The 26,881-nt window shown below is 36.2% G+C and overlaps 1 protein-coding gene and 1 non-coding gene across 5 annotated transcripts in view; one reads left to right on the plus strand and one right to left on the minus strand.

Annotated features, from left to right (window-relative positions):
- The window catches only part of PTPRZ1 (protein tyrosine phosphatase receptor type Z1), a 177,244-nt gene that overhangs the window by 95,595 nt on the left and 54,768 nt on the right, over positions 1–26,881 (plus strand). For all 4 annotated transcript variants that reach the window (XM_044760653.2, XM_044760686.2, XM_044760730.2 and 1 more), the window contains exons 5-10: positions 8,559–8,654; positions 9,134–9,200; positions 15,142–15,299; positions 15,452–15,602; positions 23,966–24,150; positions 25,820–25,946. In XM_044760653.2, coding sequence (XP_044616588.2) covers positions 8,559–8,654; positions 9,134–9,200; positions 15,142–15,299; positions 15,452–15,602; positions 23,966–24,150; positions 25,820–25,946 — 784 coding nt within the window. The remainder of the gene's footprint in view (positions 1–8,558; positions 8,655–9,133; positions 9,201–15,141; positions 15,300–15,451; positions 15,603–23,965; positions 24,151–25,819; positions 25,947–26,881) is intronic.
- LOC123288352 (U6 spliceosomal RNA) lies at positions 21,278–21,384 on the minus strand. Its single transcript, XR_006532024.1, has one exon. It is a non-coding gene; the product is annotated as a U6 spliceosomal RNA (small nuclear RNA).

Raw genomic sequence — 26,881 nt, forward strand, 5'->3', positions numbered from 1 at the left:
AAAATTATGTGCAGGGGCTGGCCTGGTGGCGCTGCAGTTAAGTTTGCACATTCCGCTTCTCAGTGACCCTGGGTTCGCCGGTTCAGATCCCGGGTGCTGACATGGCACCGCTTGGCAAAAGCCATGCTGTGGTAGGCGTCCCACACATAAAGTAGAGGAAGATGGGCACAGATGTTAGCTCAGGGCTAGTCTTCCTCAGCAAAAAGAGGAGGATTGGCAGCAGTTAGCTCAGGGCTAATCTTCCTAAAAAAAAAAAAAATTATGTGCAAAGATTTATTTACAGTAATAAAAAGTTGAAACAAAAGGAAATGATTAAATATGTTATGATGGAATGTTATAAATCATGTAAAAATCATGTTTTGAATGATTTATTTACACGAAAAAGCTTCATCATAAGATATTAATGCTTTTAAAAAGCAGAATATAAAATAGTATACACAGTATTATTATTCTGATTTTGTAAAATATGAAAACTAATTAAATAGTGGCTGAGGGCACAGAGTCTGAGTCAAATGGACTAGGTTTGAATACTGGCTTCTCTGTTTAGTTATTGGCTATATTGACTTGACATTGTATGAACTATTTAATTTACCTAAGCTTCTGTTTATCTTCTGTGAAATTGACATAATAGTCACAGTACCTGCCTATAAAGTTATTATGAGGACTAAATGAGAGAATGAATTACTACTATTGTAAAAATAATTGAGGGAAACTAAGAAAACATTAACAGTGATTTTCTCTGGGTAATGGCATTATTGGTGCCTTTACTTAGCTTCTTTAAAATTCACATATTTTCTAAATTACCTATAATGAAACTGTATTATTTTTATAATCCAAAATCGTTACTGATAATAAAAATAAAACTGAGCTAATTATCTCTTAAAGGACTAAAAAGTTTTTTTACTGTGGACAATTATGTTCAAATTTATAGCTTCTAATTTTTTTAATATATTAAATATCCTTAAAGAAAAGCACACATCAACTTTGGTTTGTCAAAGTAATGAAAGTCAACTCACTAAACACGTAGGATTCTCACTTCTGAGGGTTTAGCTCTCTCACAATATTACCTATTTAAAACAAAGATGAAAATTAAGAAAAACCCTAACAACTACAAAAGCCCTCAGCCAGCAAAATAAGTGGTACAGAATCTGTGTGCTAAACCACATATGTTTTTCTTATTTAAAAGCCCCTCAAGCCATCTATCAGAGGTATTATTTGTGTGTTTGTTTTTATTGAGATCATGATAGTTTATAACATTGTGAAATTTCAGTTCTATTTGTTAGTCACCATACATATGTGCCCCTATACCCCTTATGCCCACCCCTCTGGTAACCACTAATCTGTTCTCTTTGTCCATGTGTTTGTTTATCTTCCACATATGAGTGAAATTATGTGGTGTTTGTCTTTCTCTGTCTGGCTTATTTCGCTTAACATCATACCCTCAAGGTCCATTCATGTTGTTGCAAGTGGGACAATTTTGTCTTTTTTTATGGCTGAGTAGTATTTCATTGTATATATGTATACCATATCTTCTTTATACATTCATCAGTTGATGGGCATTTGGGTTGCTTCCATGTCTTGGCTATTGTCAGTAATGCTGCAGAGAACCTAGGGATGCATAAGTCTCTTTGAATTGTTGATTTCAAGTTGTTTGGATAAATGCCCAGTAGTGGGATAGCTGGGTCATATGGTATTTCTATTTTCAATTTTTTGAGAAATCTTCATATGGTTTTCCATGGTGGCTTCACCAGTTTGCATTCCCTCCAGCAATGTATGAGGATTCGCTTTTATCCACATCCTCTCCCAACGTTTCTTGTTTTGTCTTAGTAATTATAGCCATTCTACCAGGCATAAGGTGATATCTCATTGTAGTTTTGATTTGCATTTCCCTAATGATTAGTGATATTGAACATCTTTTCATGTGCCTATTGGCTGTCTGGATATCTTCTTTGGAAAAATGTCTGTTCATATCCTCTGCCCGTTTTTTGATCAGGGTATTTGTTTTTGTGTTTTTGAGTTGTGTGAGTTCTTTGTATATTTTGCAGATTAACCACTTGTTTGATAGATTATTTGCAAATATTTTCTCCCAGTTGGTGGGTTGTCTTTTCATTTTGTTCTAGGTTTCCTTTGCCTTGCAGAAGCTCTTTAGTCTAATGAAGTCCCATGTGCTTATTTTTTCTTTTGTTTCCCTTGTCTGAGTAGACAAAAAGATGCTAAGACCGATGTCAAAGAGTGTACTGCTTATATTTTCTTCTAGGAGTTTTATGGTTTCATGTATTACCTTCGAGTCTTTGATCCATTTTGAGTTAGTTTTTGTGTATGGCAAAAGATAATGGCCTACTTTCATTCTTTTGCATGTGGCTGTCCAGTTTTTCCAGCACCATTTATTGAAAAGACTTTCTTTTCTCCATTGTATGTTCTTGGCTCCTTGTCAAAGATTAGCTGTCTGTAGATGAGTGGTTTTATTTCTGGGCTTTCAATTCTGTTCCATTGATCCGTGTGTCTGTTTTTGTACCAGTACCATGCTTCTTTGATTACCATAATAGTATATTTTGAAGTCAGGGATTGTGGTGCCTTCAGCTTTGCTCCTTTTTCTTAGGATCACTTTAGCTATCCAGGGTCTTTTGTTGCCCCGTATGAATTGTAGGATTCTTTGTTCTGTTTCCATGAAGAATGTCATTGGGATTCTGATTGGGATTGCGTTGAATCTGTGGATTACTTTAGGTAGTATGGACATTTTAACTATGTTTATTCTTCCAATCCGTGTGCATGGAATATCATTTCTTTATGTCATCATCTATTTCTTTCAATAATTTCTTATAGTTTTCATTGTATAGGTTTTTCACCTCCTTGGTTAAATTTATTCCTAGATATTTTATTCTTTTTGTTGCGATTGTAAATGGGGTTGTATTCCTGATTTCTCTTTCTGTTAGTTCATTATTAGAGTATAGAAATGCAACTGATTTTTGTAAGTTGATTTTGTACCCTGAAACTTTGCTGTAGTTATTATTTCTAATAGTTTTCCAATGGGTTCTTTAGGGTTTTCTATATATAGACTCACGTCGTCTGCAAACAGTGAGAGTTTCACTTCCTTGCTAATTTGAATACCTTTTATTTCATTTTCTTGCCTAATTGCTCTAGCCAATACTGTGTTGAATAAGAGTGGCAAGAGTGGGCACCCTTATCTTATTCCTGTTCTCAGAGAGATGGCTTTCAGGTTTTCCCAGTTGTGTATGGTGTTGGCTGTGGGTTTGTCATATATGGCCTTTATTATGTTGGGGTACTTTCCTTCTATACCCATGTTATTGAGAGTTTTTGTCATAATTGATGTTGGGTCTTGTCAAATACTTTCTTTGTGTATATTGAGATGATCATGTGATTTTTATTCCTCATTTTGTTAATGTGGTGTACCACATTGATTGATTTATGAATGTTGAACCATCCCTGCATCCCTGGTATAAATCCCACTTGATGGCTATAATCAGTTTGCCAATATTTTGTTGAGAATTTTTGCATCTACATTCAACAACCATATTGGCTGTAGTTTTCCTTCTTTGTGTTGTCCTTGTCTGGCTTTGGGATCGGGGGGATGTTGGCCTTGTAAAATGTGTTAGGAAGTGCTCCATCTTCTTCAATTTGGGGGGATAGTTTGAGAAGGATAGGTACTAAATCTTCTTTGCATGTTTGGTGGAACTCTCCAGAGAAACCGTCTGGTCCTGGACTTTTATTTTGTGGGAGGTTTTTTTTTTTTTAAAGATTTTATTTTTTTCCTTTTTCTCCCCAAAGCCCCCCAGTACATAGTTGTGTAGCCTTCGTTGTGGGTCCTTCTAGTTGTGGCATGTGGGATGCTGCCTCAGCGTGGTTTGATGAGCAGTGCCATGTCCGCGCCCAGGATTCAAACCAACGAAACACTGGGCCGCCTGCAGCGGAGCGTGCGAACTTAACCACTCGACCACGGGGCCAGACCCTGTGGGAGGTTTTTGATTACTGTTTCAATCTCTTTACTTGTGATTGGTCTATTCAGATTCTCTATTTCTTCTTGATTCAATTTTGGGAGGTTGTATGAGTCTAAGAATTTATCCGTTTCTTCTAGATTGTCCAATTTGTTGGCCTATAGTTTTTCATAGTATTCTTTTATAATCCTTTTTTATTTCTGTGGTATTCATTGTAATTTCTCCTCTCTCATTTCTAATTTTATTTATTTGAGACTTCTCTCTTTTTTTCTTAGTTAATCTGGCTAAGGTTTGTCAATTTTGTTTATCTTCTCAAAGAACCAGGTCTTAGTTTCATTGATCCTTTCTACTGGGTTTTGTTTTTTTTTTTTTTTTTGTCGCTATTTCACTTATTTCTACTCTAATTTTTATTATTTCCCTCCTGCTGATTTTGGGCTTTGTTTGTTTTTCTTTTGCTAGTTCTATTAGATGAGGTTTAAGATTACTTATTTGAGATTTTTCTTGTTTGTTAAGGTGGGCCTGTATTGCTATGAATTTCCCTCTTGGGATCACTTTTGCTGCATCCCATATGAGTTGGTATAGAGTATTTTCATTTTAATTTGTCTCCAGATATTGTTTTGGTTTCTCCTTTAATTTCTTCACTGATCCATTGGTTGTTCCAGTAGCATGTTGTTTAGTCTCCACATATTTGTCACTTTCCCAGCTTTTTTCTTGTAGTTGATTTCTAGTTTCATAGCATTGTGGTTGGAAAGGATGCTTGATATGATTTCAGTCTTCTTAAATTTATTGAGGCTTGCCTTGTTTCCACCGTTTGTCTATCTTTGAGAGTGTTCCATGTGCACTTGAAAAGAATGGATATTCTGCTGATTTTGGATGGAGTGTTCTATATATATCTATTAAATCCATCTGTTCTAGTTTAGTTCCACTATTTCCTGTTAACTTTCTGTCTAGATGATTTATCCATTGATGTAAGTGGGGTGTGGCGATCTCCTACTATTATTGTGTTGCTATTAATTTCTCCATTTAAGTCTCTTAATAGTTGCTTTATGTACTTTGGTGATCCTGTGTTAGGTGCATATGTATTTATATGTTATGTCCTCTTGGTGGAGTGTCCATTTTTTCATTATATACTACCCTTCTTTGTCTCTCATTGCCTTTTTTTTAAATCTTGAATTCTACTCTGTCTGATAAGTATGGCAACACCTGCTTTCTTTTGTTTGCCATTAGCTTAGAGTATCGTCTTCCATCCATTGACTCTGAGGCTGTGTTTGTCATTGGAGCTGAGATGCGTTTCCTGGAGGCAGCATATTGTTAGGTCTTGTTTTTTAATCCATTCAGCCACTCTGTGGCTTTTGATTGGAGAATTCAATCCATTTACTTTTAGAGGGATTATTGATGTATAAGAGCTTAATACTGCCATTTTATCACTTCTTTTCTGGTTGTTCAGTATTTCTCTTGTTTCTCATCTTGTGTATTTCCAACTGCCAGTTCAGTTTGGTGGTTTTCTCTGATGGTTTTCTCAGTTTTCTCTTTATTTATCATTTCTGCCTCTGTTCTGATTTTTAGTTTAGTGGTTACCATTAGGTTTGTATAAAAGATCTCATAGATGAGATAGTCCATTTTCTGTTAGCCTCTTATTTCTTTAGTCTAAGCAGGTTCCATCTCTTTCTTCTTCCTTGTCTAAGCTATTGTTGTCAAAACTTATTCCATTTTATGTGGTGAGTTTGTGATTAAAATGAAGTGACTATAGTTATTTTTGATGCTTTCCTTCCCTTTATCTTTAATATTATAATTAAGTGTTTGCTAACCAGTTCTGATAGAGTTACAATTTTTTTATTTTGTCTGTTTATCTCCTTGCTCAAGGCTTTGTAAGCCCTTTCTTTTTTTTTTTTTTTTTTTTTTTCAGGTATAAGGGCCTTCTTGATCATTTCTTGTAAAGGGTGTCTTGTGGTGATGAACTCCCTCAGCTTTTGTTTATCTGGGAAAGTTTGTATTTCTCCATCATATCTGAAGGCTAATTTCACTGGATTGAGTATTCTTGGCTGAAAGTTTTTGTCTTTCAGAATTTTGAATATATCATTCCACTTTCTTCTAGCCTGTAAGGCTTCTGTTGAGAAATCCACTGAAAGCCTGATAGGGGTTTGTTTGTAGGTTATTTTCTTCAGCCTTGCTGCCCTTAATATTTTTTCTTTGTCATTGACGTTTGACAAGTTTACTATTGTATGCCTTGGAGAAGGTAATTAGGGGTTCCATTAGCTTCATTTACATGTAATTGCAACTCTCTCCCCAGGTTTTGGAAGTCCTCAGCCGTTATTTCTTTGAACAAGCTCTCTGCTCCTTTCTCCCTCTAAAATACCTATAATCCTTGTGTTGTATTTCCTAATTGTCAGATATTTCTAAGAGAATTTCTTCATTTCTTTTTAGTTTTAGTTCTCTCTCCTTCTCCATCTGCAGCATTTCCATATTTTTGTCCTCTGAATTATTAATTCTCTCCTTGATAATATCAGCTCTATTTTTTAAGGATTCCAGATTTTTCTTTATCTCAATCATTGTGTTTTTCATCTCCAGCGTCTCTGATTTTTTTTCATCATTTCAATATCTTTTTGTGAGGAAGCCCCTCTGCTCATTAATTTTATTCCTGAGATCATTGAACTGTCTTTCTGAGTTTTCTTGTAACTCATTGAGTTTCTTTATGATAACTTTATGATAACTATCTTGAATTCTCTGTCATTTAGATTGTAAATTTCTGTGACTTCAGGTTGATTTCTGGGTACTTGTCATTTTCCTTCTGGTCTGGAGTGTTAATATACTTCCTTATGCTATTTGATGAGGTGGACTTTTGCGGTCACATAGCGGTAGTATCTGGTCACAGATTCCACCTGTCACCACTGGGTAGAGTAGGGGAGGGCAGGAGCTTTGTTTCCTGAGTCTGCTGCTACCCCTGGAAGATGTGCCTGTCCATTGGAAGCCATGCTGACAGAGTCCATCTGCATTTGCCTACTGGCTGCTGGTGCTTTACACACATAGGTGCAGGCTCTCTGGCAAGGATCTCTTGCTCTGGGTGACTGGCTGAGCTGGTGTGCCAAGGTGGGGGGAGGGGCACTTTCTTCTTCGTGTGTGATCATGTGCTCTTCCTCTCTGCAGTCACTGTCTGCCCATCTGGGCTGCTCAGCTTGGTGTGGATACCCCCACAATTGCTTAGCTGCCTCTGTGTGGAGTGTTCCCACAGGCTGGGAGGCAACTCTGAAAGCACAAGCATTCCCACGGAGGGCTACCTTTTCCCCGTTCTCCTCTCAGTCACATGCTGGCTGCCACATGAGTCCTGCACTCTAGATTGCTCCTGCTTGGGAAGGAGAGGAGATCTGCTTACCTCCCTCCACTGCCTCCTGGGGGAGTCCAGCACCCCCACCTTCAGACGTATGGCTGTGTGGATCTCTCAGTTGTCTATTGTGTTCTGTGAATGTCCTCTATTGGTTTAGGAATGTCATTTTCATTGTCTCTTAGGGGAGGGAGACTAAGGGAAGAGCTCACTCCACCATGATCCTGATGTCACTCTCTGTGGTTTTTTTAAAAAAACCTTCTCCAGGTAATTGTGCAAGCAAGGAAACTAAGGGGCATCAAGGATGCTCTTTTTTTTCCTGATCTCCCACATCCTATAAACAAATCTTCTCAGTTCTGCCCTTAAATGATACGGGAGGTTAGAAAAAGTTCACAGCACTCTTGTCTTGGATTATTAAATGCCCCTAATCTGGTCTCCCTCTCTCCAGCCTTGCTCCCTCCCCACCCCTGTGAGCTGAGATGATCAACAACTTTCCTTTGCCCTCAAGGGAAAGCTGCTGGGACTGCCTCACAGTCCTTCCTGGTGTGGCCCTGCCTACTCCTCCAGCTTCATCTCTCTCTTCCTCCCTCGCATATGCTCAGCTGAAATCACAACAAACTACTTTCAGTTTCCCACATTTCTCGTATTTTCTTGCCTGCTAGCCTTTTCTGAGCCAGTCCCTCTGACTTGAACACATGTTCATCTCTTCTGCCTTTTCATCTGTCAGCTTTTAAGCTGCCCATCCTTCAGGGGTCAGCTTAGAAATCCTCTCTCTGAAAAGACTTTAGTGAGAACTTAAAACTCTTGCTATTTTTCAGGTAGAAGCAGAAAGTCCTTGAGAGTTTCACGATTAATAGAGTACAGTATGATAATGTCCAGAAATGGTAACTCAGACCATCAAGAAAGGCATGTCTGTTCAGGAAAGAATAAAACCATATTTGAAAGAATTCTAGAAAAATAGTTAAAATAACATGTGATAATTTTTTACATTTGCTAATTGCTCCAGTAAATCATTACTTCAGTGTCCCCTGGTCATCACAAAATGCTAATTTCTGTTCTAGATGTGTCTAACTTTGTCTTTCCTTCCTCACTGAAGGATGGTCAGTAATAGTAAATGTCATCGTATGTACATGTAATTGATAAAGTCTCTTGAAATATACTGTTATAGAGTTATACGGTTTATAGAATTTTTATAATAGAATTTATTAAATTGGTAAATTATTGTCTCTTTGCTGACTTTTGTGAAGTCTTCATATGTAATTAAGCTGTCGTTGTTTTATTTATAGATGCAGATCTACTGTTTTGATGCAGACCGGTTTTCAAGTTTTGAGGAAGCAGTTAAAGGAAAAGGAAAGTTAAGAGCTTTGTCCATTTTATTTGAGGTAATCCTTATACATAGATTTAGCATTAACTTTTTAATCACATAAAATATTGATGTGAAATATCAAAACATACTTTTTTAACAAATAGAAGAGCTTACAAGTGGAATGATAGCTGGTGGTCATTTTCAAAGAGAACAACCCCTTGGCTAGTATGTTTAAAAGGAGGCTCTGGTATTCGTTAATTGCTTCCGTCTCTTCCAGCTTCTGTGAGTGCACTGATTTGCTTATTTGTACATGCAAAGCATCATAGCGATATAGCAGTAACCGTGAATCATAACGTTTTAAATTGTACTTTTCTTAGTGGAAAAAGAGTTATCTGGTTTTTGTTTATTTGTTTTTACCTTGCTGTAAAAAAAAGGTGTGCATTTGGAGGACATTACTTTTGACTACTTAAAATGCAATTCACTAATCTTTACATTTTATTGAACAGTCAGTCAAATATTTTGTCCCATTTTTAGAATGTCCTTCTTCTTTCACAGGTTGGAATAGAAGAAAATTTGGATTACAGAGCAATTATTGATGGAGTCGAGAGTGTTAGTCGTTTTGGTAAGCTACTTGTAGAAATCTCTTTTTCAAGATTCCACTTTGGATGCATATGAATTTTTACAATATACAAAAATCGCTTGTTCCAAAAGGAGGAAAGGAAGACATTTTTAAAGAGGAGATATCTCATACTTCTTACACTTGACAATTTATACATTTCTCACTAAAAAACAATTTATCAGAAATTTTTGTTGCATAAAAACCATAAAATGTTAATGTAAGTAGGATGTTGAAGTTTTATAATTTTATTCTTGAAAATAATCTAATTACATCATGCATTTAAAATGTATTTATTCTGTCTCTGCCTTGTACATCACTTGAAGATTCTAATTTCTAGCCAGTTAATTTTATAAAAATCTTATCTTAAAGTGAAAAGAAAATTGTTTACTCAAGTTAAATTTTTTTCCCCATTGGTTTCCTTGATAAATCGTTTGCTTTACCGATAAGAGGGCATGAGATTTTTGGAAGGTGAATGCTTACAAAGGACAAGATGCAGTATGCTTTGCTATTGTTCTGCGTGCTATCTCCTGGATCCTGTAATTTGTCACAGCAGATACTTTTGACAACATTGGCAAAAGACATCAAGCCTGTTATTATTATTTTATTTTTATTAAGTACTCACACACAGGGTATTAATGCTGCCCTGAGTTATCAATAAAATGAGTATTATTCCTCTCCAGGAAGCTGAAAAATTTGAAATCAGAAATACAACTCATATAGATCCTTGTCTTGAAAGCAGAAGCCTGGCCTGTGTTGATTCATCTTTGTCAATTACATGTGAGGACCTGAATTAACCGAACTTTCCAGAAGTCAGGAATATGTGAACTCCTGCCATGCAGCTTTCATTTTTTTCTTAAAGGTGCAGTCAAAGGCAAGATGTAGCTGTTATCTCCCTTTATCCACCTAGATTGCAAAATTCAACATTGACTGTCATAAGCCACAGTTAATTTTTCCCTGATTTAGTCAGAAATTGGATTCTATCCAGACTGAAAGAAGGCAGCTAATTTGAATTCTTACACTTAAACTTGGATCAAATGTGAATTCTGCTTGTTTCTACAGCTTACACCAGCCTGTGGGGACAAGAGTGGTGTTAACACTGGGTTGTCAGTCCTGACTTGTATAACTCTGGCACTTTGGCCACTTTCTCTTGAGGCCTCTTCAGTTATTTCTGAGGGTCTCTGGGAGGGTGCTTATATGAGTTTAAGAAACAATTTGCTCATTTTCTTTGACTAAAGTTTACTTTTTCATATGTACTGTCTGCAAGCCATTGAGGGAGGCACCTCCTCAGAGCCACTGCTGCCGTATAATACCCTCCCTGAGAATATGGATTCCATAACAGCTTTATCCTGTCTGTCTCCTGGCTCTTAATTCAGAAGCAGAATTTACAGACTGTTCGTCTGGCTGAGAACACATGCTGGTTTGCCCTCCTTTACCCTCGCTATCTTCTGTCTCTCTACCCTGCTGCTGGTGCACTAACGTCTTCCCGCCTCTTTTGCCAAAAAATAAAATCTTCCACGCCTATCAACTCACCCACTGGATACTTAATATTTCAATAAACTAAGCAAGGAGACTTAAAGCTGTTCAGCTGGTAGATGGTAGAGCCAGGCTTTAGATCCTGGCCTGTCCACAAGGTCTGTTCCACTATACTGCAGAGATTTATGTGAGTTATGTGTTTCAGAACACAGGAGCTGTGTCAATTTGATTTGAATGATTGTTAGATATGGTCTGACCAAACTAAATAAGCTAAGTATTCCTAAAGTTAAACGTTTCCATTTTGAGAGTTCTTAGGTTAAATCTAGTCCTATTTCAAAGTCTAGAAAATCTCCCCGTGCACAGTGAACTTGTCTTCCCACTATTGGCCCCCTGCCCCTGCTGCTAGGAACCTAGAGCGTTAAAGGCAGCGCTTGTCTTTAAACACTAACTCTGGAACCGCAGCTAAACTCCCAAAAACTGCTCCATATTCTCCATATAATGTGAGTTATCCAAAAAACGACACTTTTCAACCATCATCCAGATCATAAAGTCTATCTTGTTACATCATCGTTGGCTGGTTGCTCCTTTTAAAATATTTCTCTCCAGGAGACAGACCAATTTCTCTTCCCTTCCCTTCCTTCTGCCGTCCCTGCTCTGTGTTAGGCGTTGTCCTATCCATGGAGTGGTGAGAGAGGGTGATGTTGCAGTGATACAAAGATAGTACATTAATATTCCCCAAGCAGAGCCCACGGAAAGAGAACTGTTAGTTCTCCTACTATCAACCTCTTACAGAAGAGAGATCTGACTGATTGTTTAATCACCAGTGTATATTCAAATGGATAGTAATTAAACGAATGAATGACGGGTCACAGAGTAGTGTTGGCTCAGGTGTGATTCTCTCTTGTGTTAACAATAGGTTATTCAAATGAAGCACATGGTGTTTGCAAGCCACGAAAAACCAACTTAATCCAATTTTCTCATAAGATGATGGTGTAATTGAAAAGCACTGCTATAATAGAAAAGTCTTGTGATATCAGACAGAAACTTAAGACATGTATGTACATAACAGACAAAAAAGGGGCCAAAATAGTTAACACGTCCATAAGAGAGACTAGATAGGTGCTGTTGAAGTTCAGAGGCAGGAAGTATGGATTCCATATTGGGGTAAGGGTAGGAGAAATCAAAAACTTTCTTCTAGTTCTCTCCTTTCTTAACTTTTCCCCGCTTTAATTTTTTTTTTCCAATTTCAAGAAAATTCTCTATTTCACCATACCTGTTCAAGTCTCACCTCTGTTTTTCCTTTTCTGGCCTGTAGCTCTCTTGGTATCATTTCCCCCTTAATTTAGCAGTGAGTCCATTTCTGGCTCCTTACTTAATTAGTATTCTCCACATTCCCACAGAACATTTGTAAGATAAATTTGTCTTCAGCAGAAAAACAGTTGTAGTCCATTGATGATTAAGAAGAAGCTTATTTAATCAAAATTTTCAGATATTAAAAACATAAATCTGAAAATGAAAAATATTCACATATTAAAAATAAATATTTTTCTCAGTTTCTGAACACTTTGAGTCTGAATTCTAACAATTTCATCTTGACATAAGATGAGAGGAAGATGTACTTTTAGAAGTTACTAATTAATCCATTAATCCAAATATAACTTGAGTTTTCTAATCAATTAAAACTAGATTTAGGTTGTGTCTACACAACACTATCAATTTAGTCAATAGGTTTTTACTTCTAAGATTCAGTCTTATATTCAGACTGGAAGCAGTTATCTACAACTTTAATTATTAACAGCCTTCCTACTTCCTTTAAAAGTTTTTGTATTGTGGAAAAATAGCATTCGCGATAATCTAACTTTTAATCTCATGTTTTTCTTTGAGCCTTTCTGGGTATGTCCAGTCCTCATAGAGTTTGGAGCTGGACTAGACGGTTGAGATCATCTAGTCCAGTCATTTCATTTTATAATGAGCACAGTGGGGCTCAAAAAGACTCAAAGCTTGTACAGGCTTCACTCTTCTTGGGGTTTTCAACCCTGGCTCCATGTTTGAATCACCTGGGAACACTTTTTTAAAAATGCAGGTATCCAGGCCCCACCACTAGAGATCTGAGTTAAAGTGTTCTACAGTGGGGTCTGGGATGTTGGTATTTTTTTGAAAGCTCCCCAGATGATTCAAATAAGGGGTGAAACTACTGGTTTACGTTGTGCCACCTCACTTAGACTAGATTAGATTGGCTTCAGGGACTATATCTTAATGACCTAAATCTACTAGATGGAGCAGAGGACATGTCCACGGCTGGGTCGTTGAGGATGGGAAAATGAGTTAGACACAGCTCTCTCTGGTAAGTAGATTGCTGCCTATATGAGTGAGGGCTGGTACACAAAATGCTAAATGACCAAGGCAGTGCTATTAGTAAGTGCTATTGGAAAGATGCAAAAATAAAAATGAGACTATCCAAGGAAACAGATATAATTGGATTGTTTCAGGGTTCTAAGGCTAGATGGACCATTCAGGAAAGCTCTACTAATTTTCTGTCAGAATTCTCTATTCTAGATACAAGTTATATATACTTGTCTATATAGCAACAATAAATCAATATATAATTTTGTGTGTATATATACTATTTGGAATATTTAGTATAATATATATTATATAATACATGTTATAGTAATAACATATATATTATCTGGAATATATTTTCCACTCTTTGTCTTGCTTTTTACTCTCTTAATAGTGACTATTGATGAATAGATCTTGATTATCATGGACTAAAATCCATTGTGTGCCATTTCAGAAATCTTAACCTACCATAAGGTTATGAAAATAATTTTCTGTGTTCCCCTCTAAAAGCTTTATCATTCTGTTCACATTTAGATCCACAATCTATTTAGAGCTGATTTGTGATTATGGTGTAGAGAATCAAGATTAACTTCACTGTATGAAGTAGGGAATCAAGATGAACGTTTTTCCATAAGTTGATACAGCACTGTTTATTGAAAAGGCTGTCCATTCTAACTACACAGTAATTTTTTCTGTCATAAGTCAAATGACCGTGTGTGTGTGGATCAGGGCTCTCTATTCTCTTCCATTGATCTCTTTGCCTATCTTTGCTAAAATATCTCACTATCATGATTTCTATAGCTTTATATAATAGGTCTTCTTATCTTAGAGTGAAAGTTCTCCAATAACCTTGTGATTGTTCAAGATTGTCTTAACTTTTCTTTGCATTTCCATTTAAATTTTAAGATCAACATTTCAGTAAACACACACACACACACAGAAAGCCCTTGTGGGATTTTGATTAAAATTTCATTGACTCCATAAATCAATTTGGGGGAAAATCAACACCTTCACAATAATGAATCTTCCTACCCGCAAACAAAGTATTTCCCAGCATTTTAAGATTTTATCTAATTCCCTCAAGAAAGTTCTGTAACTTTCAATAGAGATATTTTATACTTCACTTGTTAGAATCACTTGTATTTGATATTTTATTACTATTATAAGTTACATGGTTTTTAATTTCAGTTTCTATTGTTTGATACTGGTACATAGAAATATAATTAATTTTTGTATATTGATCTTGTGTGCAGTGACTTTGCCAAATGCATTCATTAATTCTAAAAGTCTGTAAATTATTTTTCAGTATTTTACATGCACAATCATATTGTTTGCAAATTATGATGGTATCATTCCTTCCTATCCAATCTTTGTGACTTTTGTTTTCTTTTTCTTACTTTGTTGCACTGGCCTGGTCCTCCAGTTCAGTGTTAAATAGAAATGGTGACAGCAGGACATTCTTGTCTCATTCTTTATCTCTAGGGGAAAAGCTTTCAACAAGTCATCCTTAAATATGATGTTGGCTTTTGAAAATAATCTTCATCAAAATAAGGTTTTGTTTTTGTTTTCCATGAACTGGTATTGACTCTTATCAAATGCTTTTACTCTATTGCGACGGACATATGATTTCTGAATATTTTCTGTATGTAATATAATCTTTCCAGAGTCTTGCTGGTGTAAAGATAAAACATCTAACCTAATATACATAAGAATGTTTGGAATAGGGGGCTGGCCCCGTAGCCGAGTGGTTAAGTTCACGCGCTCCGCTGCAGGTGGCCCAGTGTTCCGTTGGTTCGAATCCTGGGCGCGGACATGGCACTGCTCGTCAAACCACGCTGAGGCAGCATCCCACATGCCACAACTAGAAGGACCCACAACGAAGAACATACAACTATGTACCAGGGGACTTTGGGGAGAAAAAAGGAAAAAAATAAAATCTTTAAAAAAAAAAAAGAATGTTTGGAATATGCCAGTTTTATCACCATTTTTGAAGTATATCTAAAATTTTCCTAAAATTTCAGTTCTGATTAAATACACAACCAAGCGTATGTCTCTGTTTCGTAGAAGCTTTGAAAAGCTGAGTTCCAGTGTTGGGATTCCAGCTGAGATGTATGTTATTACTTTGTAGGGAAACAGGCTGCTTTAGATCCGTTCATATTGCTGAACCTTCTGCCAAACTCAACTGACAAATATTACACTTACAATGGCTCATTGACATCTCCTCCCTGCACGGACACCGTTGACTGGATTGTTTTTAAAGATACAGTGAGCATCTCTGAAAGCCAGGTAATCTTGGAAATTCAAACAAATGAAGTCATTTAAAGCAATTTAAAAAGTATCATTTTCTAAGCTTTAGTACAGAATACCTGTTTTAAAGCATTTGCTGATGCTTTTGAAGCAAATATGTTAAATGATATGTTAAATTATCTTCTTTACAGTTGGCTGTTTTCTGTGAAGTTCTTACAATGCAACAGTCTGGTTATGTCATGCTGATGGACTACTTACAAAATAATTTTCGAGAACAACAGTACAAGTTCTCTAGGCAGGTGTTCTCTTCATATACTGGAAAGGAGGAGATTCATGAAGCAGGTACGTATTGAAATAGAATTTTCCTACAAACCTCACAGATTCAGCGTTGTAGGAGGTAATTGTGGTATAATGGAAAATATCCAAGACTTAGATTTCTAAAAATATTTTGATTGTTAGCTTTATAGCTTTAGGTAAGCTATTTAACTTCTCTGAATTTGTTACCACGTTTATAAAATGGCAATTAAAAATATCTTTTCTTTGCCACATGAATAACCCCATTTTGCAGATGAGAAACACTGAGATTCAGTAAGGAAAGTGATTTTCTAAAACACAAAGGAATAGATGGCAAAGCTACATACACACCTCCAACTTTATGGCATCTGCCTGTGCTGAGAGCTATAAGAGAAGAACGAACAAGGGGCCAAGGTGTTCAGAGCTTCTGGTTGAGGCGATCAGAAACCTCCATGAGAGAACCACATTTTATTTCTGGCTCTAATATTTGGTATTGTCTTCTTTTTTTATTTGCCCCCATCGGTATACTCTTTACTTGTCAGATCTTTTTTCTTTTTTGCAAGTCCCATAGTCATTTGAAAAGATGGCAGTAGAAGTAGACAGAAAAATCCTTCCTTTGATTCCTTTGCTTTTGCAGTTCTTTTTTTTTTTTAAATTTTGTTTATTTATTTATTTTTATTGAGGTGACATTGGTTTAGTACATGGAGCCAAGTCTTGACTCATGATTTGGGTTTTAAAGTGTGTCTTTGTGTTGGCAGCTCCCAGACAAGAGCTACCACTTAGTAGGCATTGAAACCAAAGGCACTGAATTATTAATGAATTGAAAAGGTCTTTTCCCCGGCTTCTTTCTTTGGGGGAAAAGGCGTTTGTCCTTGTCAGGCCCAGGCGATGGAGAAACGCAGGGGGAAAGTCCCTGGAGTGCCCTCCGTGTCTTTTGAAGCTGACTCAGCAGTCAGAAGCTTTGTCAGTGTCAGAGGACACAATCAGTTGCATCTACTGACTTGTCCTTTTTAGTTAACACTGAGGGTGTCCTGGTTCATGAAAGAAATAGTTGAAGTGGCCTTTGCTTTGGGGACTTAAAACCCTTCCAAGTACATGGTCTTCTTTGATCTCAGCCCTGCAATGAATTTTTGGCCGTGTATAATATTAATTTAATAATCATCTGCTTTTGAAGATTAGGCCTTAAAAGAGCATAGTTCTATTGTTTTAATGTGATATTTGTGAGAATTGTTGATCCTTTAGCAGCAACAGCAGAAAATAGAGCACAAGACAACAATGATGAATGGCTGCATTTAATGTGACATTAAGTTTCAAATTAAATTGCCCCAAAGTGAGGAAATTTAATTATATTTCTACCAGCCATCCTAAATACTAAAACATCCTGTCTGGTAAATAATAGACAATTGATTAGAAAACAGGAACAGATTTAACCATCTCCTTTTCTAAAATCGAGATGTCCAAATAACAAATTAAATAAATAAAATTCTTTTTTGACATGGGCTTTCATCAGTTTTATTTTATTAAAACCCTTCAGTGGCTCCCCATTGGTTTTAGAATAAAACTGTTTAATGTAGAACATTGTTGTTTTCACAGTTAAGTGATGAAGGCTGAAGGTAATAACAACAGTCATAGCAACCATGTATTGTGTGAGCCAGTGTTTTCAACCAGGCATCGAACCATACAATATCTGATTTAAATCTCGCATCACTCTTATAAATTGGCCTCATTTTCCTCATTTTACATTGTAGGATGCTGCTATTAAGTGGCTTGCCCAAGTTCACAGAACTATAAAGGGCTGGAGTCAGTGTTTGAACCAGATCTTCCTGATTCTAAAGCCTTCCAAAGCTCACTCCACTTGGCTTTATGTTTATAAGGGAACATAACTCCTGCCTCTACAACACACTGTCTCCTTTCTACTTTCTTGAACTGAATTTGAGAATGAGAATTGAATTTATGTTCAGGATTTAATCTTTATTAAATTTAATCTGAAAATAAGTTTTTATTACATGAACATTATAAAAAGTAGAAAATACAGATAAGCACACAAAAGAAAATAAAAATCCCCTATAATGTCACCACTTAGAAATAACCACTATGAGGATTTGGGTGAATGTCCTTCCAGACCTTTCTCTTAAATTAAAGATATATTATTATAGCTCACAAAAATGAGACTCCACTCACCTATATCTGTTTATTGATTTTGTTTTACTCACTGATATAAACACCATTCTTAATTTTATGTAGTATTCTATTGAATAGTCATAATGATTTTATTGAACCAATTCCTCAGTTTTGGACATTCAGTTTATGCTTATATATTTTGCTTTTATAAATATCTAACTTCTCATTTTGACCCAGAGAGAAGTAAGAGGTGGCATGAAAATTGTCAGAATTCTCCTCTCAAGAAATGCATTGTAGAAAAATACATTTTACTGAATACATTGCAAAAACTATGTGATATCTGTATATCCATGTATGCTCCTTGAGGGGAGAGACTAAATCTTATTCATTTTGCATTCATAGCAGGAACTCAATAAATGTTTGTGAATGAATACATATTTTAGCAGATCCTCAATCCTCCATTTTTGCATTTTTATGTAGAGCTGCCGTTTATTAGGCAGGCAGGTCTTTTGGGCATCATGGAATGGACACTGGCTCTTCTAGAATCACAGAATTTAATAGAACCATCTTACCTTGAAGAAGTTAGTAAAAGCCATCTCTGCGATAGTGAGAAATACATGTGAACAATACAAACATAGCTTGAGTGTCCAGTAGGTGAAGTTCAGCTTTATCCCATGGCTTCAAGCCCCAGATGCTTTCCCCCGCCCCCTTATCCCACAGCAAGCCTCTCCCACTAGGAAGCAGGGGCCTCTTGAAGCGCAGCAGAAAAAAGCTTGGGGTTTAAAGTCCAATAGACTTTTGGTTTCAAGCCCCAGCACTAATACTTATTAGGTACATAAAAATTCTCAAGTTACTTACTTTCTCTAAGCCTCAGTTTCTTCACCTATAAAATGAAAGTTAAAAATGGTCACCTTGGGGCCGGCCTGGTGGCACAGCAGTTAAGTTCAGTGCTCCGTTTTGGTGGCCTGGGGTTTGCTGGTTCTGATCCCAGGCACAGACCTACGCACCATTCATCAAGCTGTGCTGTGGCAGGCGTCTCACATATAAAATAGAGGAAGATAGGCACAGATGTTAGCTCAGGGCCAATCTTCCTCAGCAAAAAAATAGATTGTTAGCTCAGGGCTAATCTTCCTCAAAAAGAAATAGAAAAAATGGTCAGCTTGTAGGGTTATAGTGAGGTTTAAATGAGCTAAAGTTTTCAAAGCAGTACAGTTCCTTGAACATAGTGTGCTCCAGAGTTATAGCTACTATTGTTGTAATGTGTGTGAGAGAGTGTGTGTGTATATACTCATTATCTTATTATTATATTATCATTATGTATTATATTGTATATATCCATGTGTATATATATATATATATGTATATATATATATATATGGAGAGAGGGAGAGGGGGAGAGAGAGAGGCAAGCTATCCCAACAAGTATGGGGTATTATTCAAGATTTCCACGTTTAAGGCTTTGTTTGTTGTATAGAATTATAAACACACTTCAAATCTCATTTGCTAGCATTTTAATATTTTTAATGCAAACTTTTTAAAAAACAGTAAAATATAGAATGTCTCAAGGCAGGGAAGCATGAAAGGGGTGTCTTTATAGCATAATGTTGTACTTGAGCTATGAGAAATTTTCTGTAATTTCCTAAAAAATGTCATGATGAATTATACATCAGTAGACTCACCTCCTTGAAGGTCTGTAGTTGTCAATAGCATTCATTGAGGTGACAGGTACGTTCACACTATGCTTTAACTGTATACAGAAAAGTGACATGAAGATTGTTTACTTCTTAGGAGATTATATGTTACAAGTTGAATGGTTGACAGAGTTACTGTGTGTCCCTAGAGAAGATTGACTGAATTAGGTAGAATTTGAGATTTGTTTTGACTGTTTATCTAAAATGAATGATGTAATCATTAAGAACCACAAAACAATGAGATCATTTCTAGTTATTATTTTTAACATTTGTGGCAATGTTTAGTTTTGTTAAGATCTGCTGCTCCCTCTGGGGAACTCACAACCTCAATATTGGTTGTTTTCTGAGTCTGTAAATCTTCAAGCTCCTCTCACAGTAGTTGTCAAAGTACCTATCTCGGTTTTTTTTTTCTTTTTTGGTGAGGAAGATTTCCTCTGAGCTAACATCTATTGCTGATCTTCCTCTTTTTTTTCTTGAGGAAGATTAGCTCTGAGCTAACATCTGTGCCAGTCTTCCTCTCTCTGTTTTGTATGTGCATCGCTGCCACAGCATAGCTTGACAAGTGGTGTAGGTCCACACCTGGGATCCAAACCTGTGAACCTGGGCCACCAAAGTGAAGCATGCTGGACTTAACCACTATGCCATGAGGCTGGCCCCTCTCAGTAGCTTTTAAGTGAGGCTCATAAACCTCAAACAAGGATGTTGTGGCTTTATCAGTGTGCATTCACAAAGTACTTTTGTCATGGGCTGTGCTAAATACCAAACTTGAAGTCAGTGGGAAATAACTGGATAAAACCTAGTGACATCTTAGGTAATTAGGCTATTTTTCTTTGCTACTCCCGAAGAGTTACCACTCTTGTCTTTTCACCTCAGTGTCTTTTTCATGGTGAAAAGACATTTTTACTCATAATCCATGGAGCTAAGACTGGACCTTCGCCTCAGGGCACCTGCCCTTCTTCCAGGGTGGGCACAAAGAACAGCAAAGGCAGAAGGGGACTCGTATCTCCCCTTGGCCATCTGCATCAGCTTTCACGATGAGCTGAGAGACTTGTCGCAGCGCGGAGTCATCATGTTCTCCTCATTTGTACTTCTCCTTCATTTATTTTTTCTTTTCTCTTTCCACCTTTTTTTCTTTTTCTTCGTGACACTCAATGCTTTGCTTATTCATCTGTTGGTACTTGCTCTGCAAGTCGTGCATGCCTACGTATGACGGATTCACTTTGGTGTAAATTCACCGAAGTAATGAGAAGATAAATGACTTGGTGTCGGCTGAAAGTTTGTGAAGCTCTTACAACTTTTAGTGGGAAAAACATGTAATTTTGAAAAGCACAACCCGCTTTGAGCTAAATGGCAGATTTTTTACAAGTTGATTTTGCATTCCTCTGTAAATGGACCCATTATATTTCATAGCTTAGTAAGTTGAAGGATCAGAGGCTATCATAGGAATGAGCTTCCTAAAGGCAGGGACAGCACCATCTTATTTGTATGTCAAGAGTGCCTGGGACCAAGTGAATGAGATTTGAATGTTAAAAATAAGTTTTTAAGTAAGAACGTTTATTGCTCCCTGTTAAAGGAGACTACGTTCTCCTTCTTTAGATGTGAGGGTCCTTTGCATTTGTACTGAAGCTCTTACTTGTATTCCACGTGACTTGACATGAACCCAGGTTTGTCAGAGGCTGGCTCCTAGCCAAGGGCTTGCCGGAACCAGATTCTCCTTCTTGGCCAGCGTTCCTTAAAGAATCATGAACTATGACCTAGATCATATGTAGCTTGTGGAAAGGAAGTGGGATGTGTGAGTCAGTCCTGAAGAAGGAAATGGGACCTCAGCACAGTTCTGAACTCCCCATAATCAAGGAAATTATATTTTTTTACTATTTTTTATTTTATTTTTATTATATTATTTTTATTTTTAAAAATATGGACTGCTTCACAAATTTGCATGTCATCTTTGTCCAGGGGCCATGCTAATCTTCTCTGTATCATTCCAACTTTAGTATATGTGCAGTGGAAGCGAGCACTGTTAATATTTTTATTATATCACTTGGTGGTTTGTATATGTTGATCTAGAAAACCCTTCTTGACTTTCAATCCAGTTAATGTGCTTTATAGAGTATATGTCCTTCCAATAGCATAATTCAACCAATTTCAATAAGTAATATAAGGAAAACCTGAAAAATTTAGCGCAAATTAATAACTTATTTCATGGCCACCCAGCTTTATGTGTGGATACCAAGTAGTGTATATGGAATTAACTAGGTTGTTATTTAAAAGATCCAATCCTACCTTTATAGAAAGGTGATGATTTGGCAAGATCACAGACTACATACAGAAGTGCAGGCTGTTCTCTTGAATATACTCTAAAGTATTATATCTTTTTTCCATAAAATCCCTGTATTTCAACATCTAAAACATAAAATTTAGCTTCGGCTTTATAGTGTATTACTGTTATTGATTATGAATAAACAATAAGAGTGTTTTTAAAATAAACTTATAATTAAAATTTAAGTATAAACTATTAAACAAATTACCAGTAAACTCCTACAGATTTATAAAGAAGAAAGAAAAGGAATGAAAACCTGATGGCAAGGAAATGCAACTTTCTTTTTAGAGTCCTACTTTATATTAATGCTGATTCTTAAGATTTGAAGTATCCGCTGATTTCTACTATAAAGGCAAGATAAACATAGACATCCTACCAAAGTAGTTTGTGCTATTTAAATAGTAGTGCTTTGGGTATTGTGCAGCTGGTAATTTATATTTTTCTCGAGATTTTTATGCTTTGTGGACATGCATAAAACTTTAATGCATTTTAAGATAGTTTCATCTTTGGGGAAGAGAATAGTTCACTTTAAAACATTCCGACTCTCTAAAAAGTGGGATTGATTTTTGGAGGACAGAATCTACAAGTGATATTGTTCAGAACTGCTTTCAACCTCCTAAAAATGGACTTGGGAATTAAGAAGCAAAGCCGAGACAAGCCTGTTCCTCCAATGACAGTGCATATTGAGTAGCTCGCTTTTAAGATGATTTGATAGTCTTCTGCCATCTGGTGGACACTAACAGAAGTGTCACTAGCTAGAGTAACGATGACGAAGTCTAGACCTAAATTAGAATACATTTTCTTATTCTGAATTCATGTTTTTGACAATGAAAGAATTGCCTCTTGTTCCCAAAGGAAAACCTTATTTTAAATTCTCAATAAACAAAAATAACATCATAGTTTTTACAGTGAAAGCGTCTCTCTAATTCATATAAAGTTGTAGATGCATTTCTTTATGTAAAGTATATATAGTTATATTTTTCTGAATCATTCATATACGATTGCTAGCATAGCATAAATGTGCTCAAATTGCTAATACTAAATACTATATGTAAAATTTGTTTCAATTTATGAGACCAGTTGTTAGTTTTGGGTGCCCTCCTGTGTTCATGAGATAAACTGCAGACTACTATAGACAAAAGGCTTTTTGGTCACATTCTGATGCTGTTAAGCCATATTTTCATAGAGTCCTTGAAATACTTTTTGTAGCAGTGACGACTGATTCCCCTGAGTCAACTATATGTTCTCAGCCAGTGGCTTTGTAACTTCAAGTGTCCCCTGAAAGCAAAGCCTGGCTTCTGTGAGCATGTTAATTAATCTTTAGCCTTAGAGACCTTTCTCTTGCCCTCTTTTGCAAATCTATCTGACCTATGAAGAAATTGTACTTATTACTTTGCTTCATTAGCACAATATCATATAATTTTATAATTTTTATTCTCGCAATTAGTCCAAACTATCTCATTATGAATGTATCTCAGAAAGTATCATAGGACTCTTTCTGATGGGAGTAAATTTTTGGCATGATTCCCAGCATGGGCTTGAATTCGTTTGAAGACGTCCCTGAACTATTTTCAAGGATTTTTTTCAGATGAGACAAACAGATCTTCTAATTCCCTGAAATTAATTGCTTAATCTATTTAAGATGCCAAAGTGGGATTTTTTGTCAGCAGGTCTGAAAAATACTGAGATAGACTGTCTTCTATAATTGAATTCTCCTCGTCCTGAGCTAAACATGTTTTTCAGGTACCAAACAAGAGAAATAAAAACACCGTAAATTTGAAGATATCTTTTGTTCTTTATTTCTAAAAATGAATTCATATGCCATATATATTCAAGACAATGTTCTGGGCAATATGGAAATAAAAAGCTGTAGTCCTTATGTTTGTAATCTACTAGAGAAGTTAAGACTCGTTCAGAAAAAAATAATACGAGAACATGCAATTAATGCATTAATAGTGATAAAACAAGACAGGCAAGTGAAACTGACGCTGATCGCTTCAGCAGAGATCACAGCGTGTGTAACAGAGGAGACAGCATTTGACCAAGACCTTTCCTGAATTGGGAAGGTAGGACTTGAACAGATAGAGACAGGAGGGAAGGAAGAAGTATTTCAGATACAGGCAATGGCATAAACAAAAGCTCCCCAGTGGGAAAATGTAACTTTTTATCTTCTATTGAAATAAAATACAACAAAAATTTTCATAGAATAAGTTTTACTTGTTAAAATCCTAGAGGCTGACAGTTGTATTAATAACAGTACTTTTTTTTCCTCTCTGAAGTTTGTAGTTCAGAACCAGAAAACGTTCAAGCTGACCCAGAGAATTATACCAGCCTTCTTGTCACATGGGAGAGGCCTCGAGTAGTTTATGATACCATGATTGAGAAGTTTGCGGTTCTGTATCAGCAGTTAGAGGGGGAAGACCAAACCAAGCGTGAATTTTTGACAGATGGCTATCAAGACTTGGTAACTATGAGATCGATTGTTTCATGTATTGATAAGATTGTAGATTAATTTTCAAGGTAAGAATTCACACGATTGTGTATTGTTAGACTTTGCATGAAGCCCTCCAGTGGAGAGGAAGGGAAGCAGAAACCATACTATGCTAAACTTACAGGGAGTTACACTAGTTTCTTATTTGTGTTTTGGATTCCAGGGAGACCATGACTTTGCCACGCAGCATGTAGAGCAGACACTTAGAGGAGACGTAGGAACTGGAGATCATCCAGTGTAGCCTCTCCTTATAAAGAGACTCAAAGAACAGTTAAACACCTTGACTGTGATCTTACAGTTATGGAAAGCATGGGGCCTGGAATCTCAGTGCTCAAATACTGTCATGCATTGTTTCCCCCATGATACTATACCAGCTCAAGAAAAATAGAGTAGGGGACTTGAAAGTGTTTTCTTTGCCTCGAATTTCCAAGTAACAGATGTGAAATCAATTGAGTCAGAACTTTCGGGACATGAAGCAGGTAATCCTTAGGAAAGAATCCACTCTCTTCCTCCCCACCCATACACATGAATTAAAGAAAATAAAGTACGGATTCCTTCTGTGACATGAGCATCTCATTATTAAACTTTGCCTTGGTAGAGAAGTGTTGGCCATAGATTGGGTGAAGTTGAGAAAACTCCGTGTGAGTGTGGCTTAATGAAGACCCCACTGCAGGTCAAAGACGCTGAACTCTGCACTCAGACAGCTGGAGGCCTGCAAGCCCTAGGAACCTGCATTTAAACAAAAACTATCCTTGTTATCATGGTGTTGAATATCATCTGGGCAAAAGAGAGAAAATTCTTAGCAACTTTTTAATTCACTTGTCTAGAACAGAGACTCTGTGAACTGGGAAAGTTGTGGAATTTATGGGAATATACTATTTTTCATTTCATAATGATGTGAAGATGATAATTCTATTACTATCTGGCTTATATATTGTTAAGATAAAGAGATACATTGGTTTCTCATTGTGTTTTTCACATTTTGCTCCTTGAAAATGCCATATGTTTGTCTAAAATATAAATTTGCAGTTTTGAGAACTCATTTATGAATTTGATGAATTGAAGTTAAAAGTGAAACTTTCTAAAACTAAATCTAGTGTTTTTTATGTTTTTTCATCTTTTTTGTTTTTTTTGGTGATGAAGATTGGCCCTGAGCTAACATCTGTGGCAGTCTTCCTCCATTTTGTATGTGGGATGCCACCACAGCATGGCTTGATGAGTGGTGTACAGGTCTGCACCCAGGATCAGGGCCTGCGAACCCCAGGCTTCTGAAGTGGAGCATGTGAACCCAACCACTATGCCACTGGACCAGCCCCTAAATCTGATTTTTTGAAAGCCAATCCTATGTGTTTAATTGTCCAAAATATTAATTTTCAGTTTTGAGTACTCGTTTATGAATTTGATGAATTCAAGTTAAAAATTAAACTTTCTAAAACTGAGCAAATAAATGTCTAGTTTTTCAGTATCTTCCAAATTTACAAATATCATAAGTTCAACTTAACAGCATCTCATAAACAACTTCTTAGGTTAATAAAATATAAATGTTTTCATTGACAAATGAGAAAAAGCTTTCTGAGGACAGATATCTGGTATGTTAGTACTCCTATGAGAATAACACGTTTGTATAATGTCTTTCTTTTAGGGTGCTATTCTCAATAATTTACTACCCAATATGAGTTATGTTCTTCAAATAGTCGCCATATGCACTAATGGCTTATATGGAAAATACAGCGACCAGCTGATTGTTGACATGCCTTCCGATGACCCTGGTAAGTGCTCCCCTGATATGGCTTTGTATTACTAAATAAAATGAGGCTAGTTTAATTACTAGATGCATTGCTGCTTTCACTCTGACTTTACGTTCTATTGGCTAAAAGGCAAAATCATTTTGGATCATCAGGTAATCTTGTGATGCATGGAACCCATTTTTCATTCAGCCGATCTGGTGCAGGACAATAAGTAACTTTATTCTTAATATTGAAGTTTTCTATTTGTAAAATAAGAATGGTAAAACCTATTGTCATGTCTGTAATGGTCATCAAATGAAAATAGCTATCTAAATGTTAAGACTTTTATTTTGGATAATGGAGAGTTGGTTTCATTTGTGTTTATTTCTTTTTTCAGCCCCAAAAGCATTTTGTAGTAAGTATATCCATGATCCTAGAATCATGAGAGGTGCTTAGAAATAACTATACAAAGCATCTCAACAGTTTATCTTAGATATTTTTATCCACTTTTTATGATTTGGTGATGGGGAGGGGGAGTGCTTTCCTCTTACTTGATTTGCCAGTACTGTTTCACAAAAGTAAAACAAAAAAGTTGTTTCTAATTGTATTTTATTTGCATGCATCTTCTCTAAGTATTATGGGAAAATCTTTTGATCTCAAAGCATATGCAATAATGGAATGAAATGTTGACCATCATTATTTAACAATTTGCAAATTTATATAATTAAAATCTTCCTTTTGTTGGTAAAAGCAATTTTAAGGTAATAGAATGGATTATATATGTATTTATTTGTATATGTATGTATATACACACACACCATGCATATACATACTCATAAATATATGCAAACATACATACATAAATGTAAATATTCTTTGGTCATCCCTGTCATTAAGCTACTCACTGAAGTTTTTACAAGTTTTTAATGGAAACGAATGATTACAAATTATATTAATTATAGCATATTCCAGTTTTA

Source organism: Equus asinus, chromosome 1 (genome assembly GCF_041296235.1).
Source record: "Equus asinus isolate D_3611 breed Donkey chromosome 1, EquAss-T2T_v2, whole genome shotgun sequence".
NCBI lineage: Eukaryota > Metazoa > Chordata > Mammalia > Perissodactyla > Equidae > Equus > Equus asinus.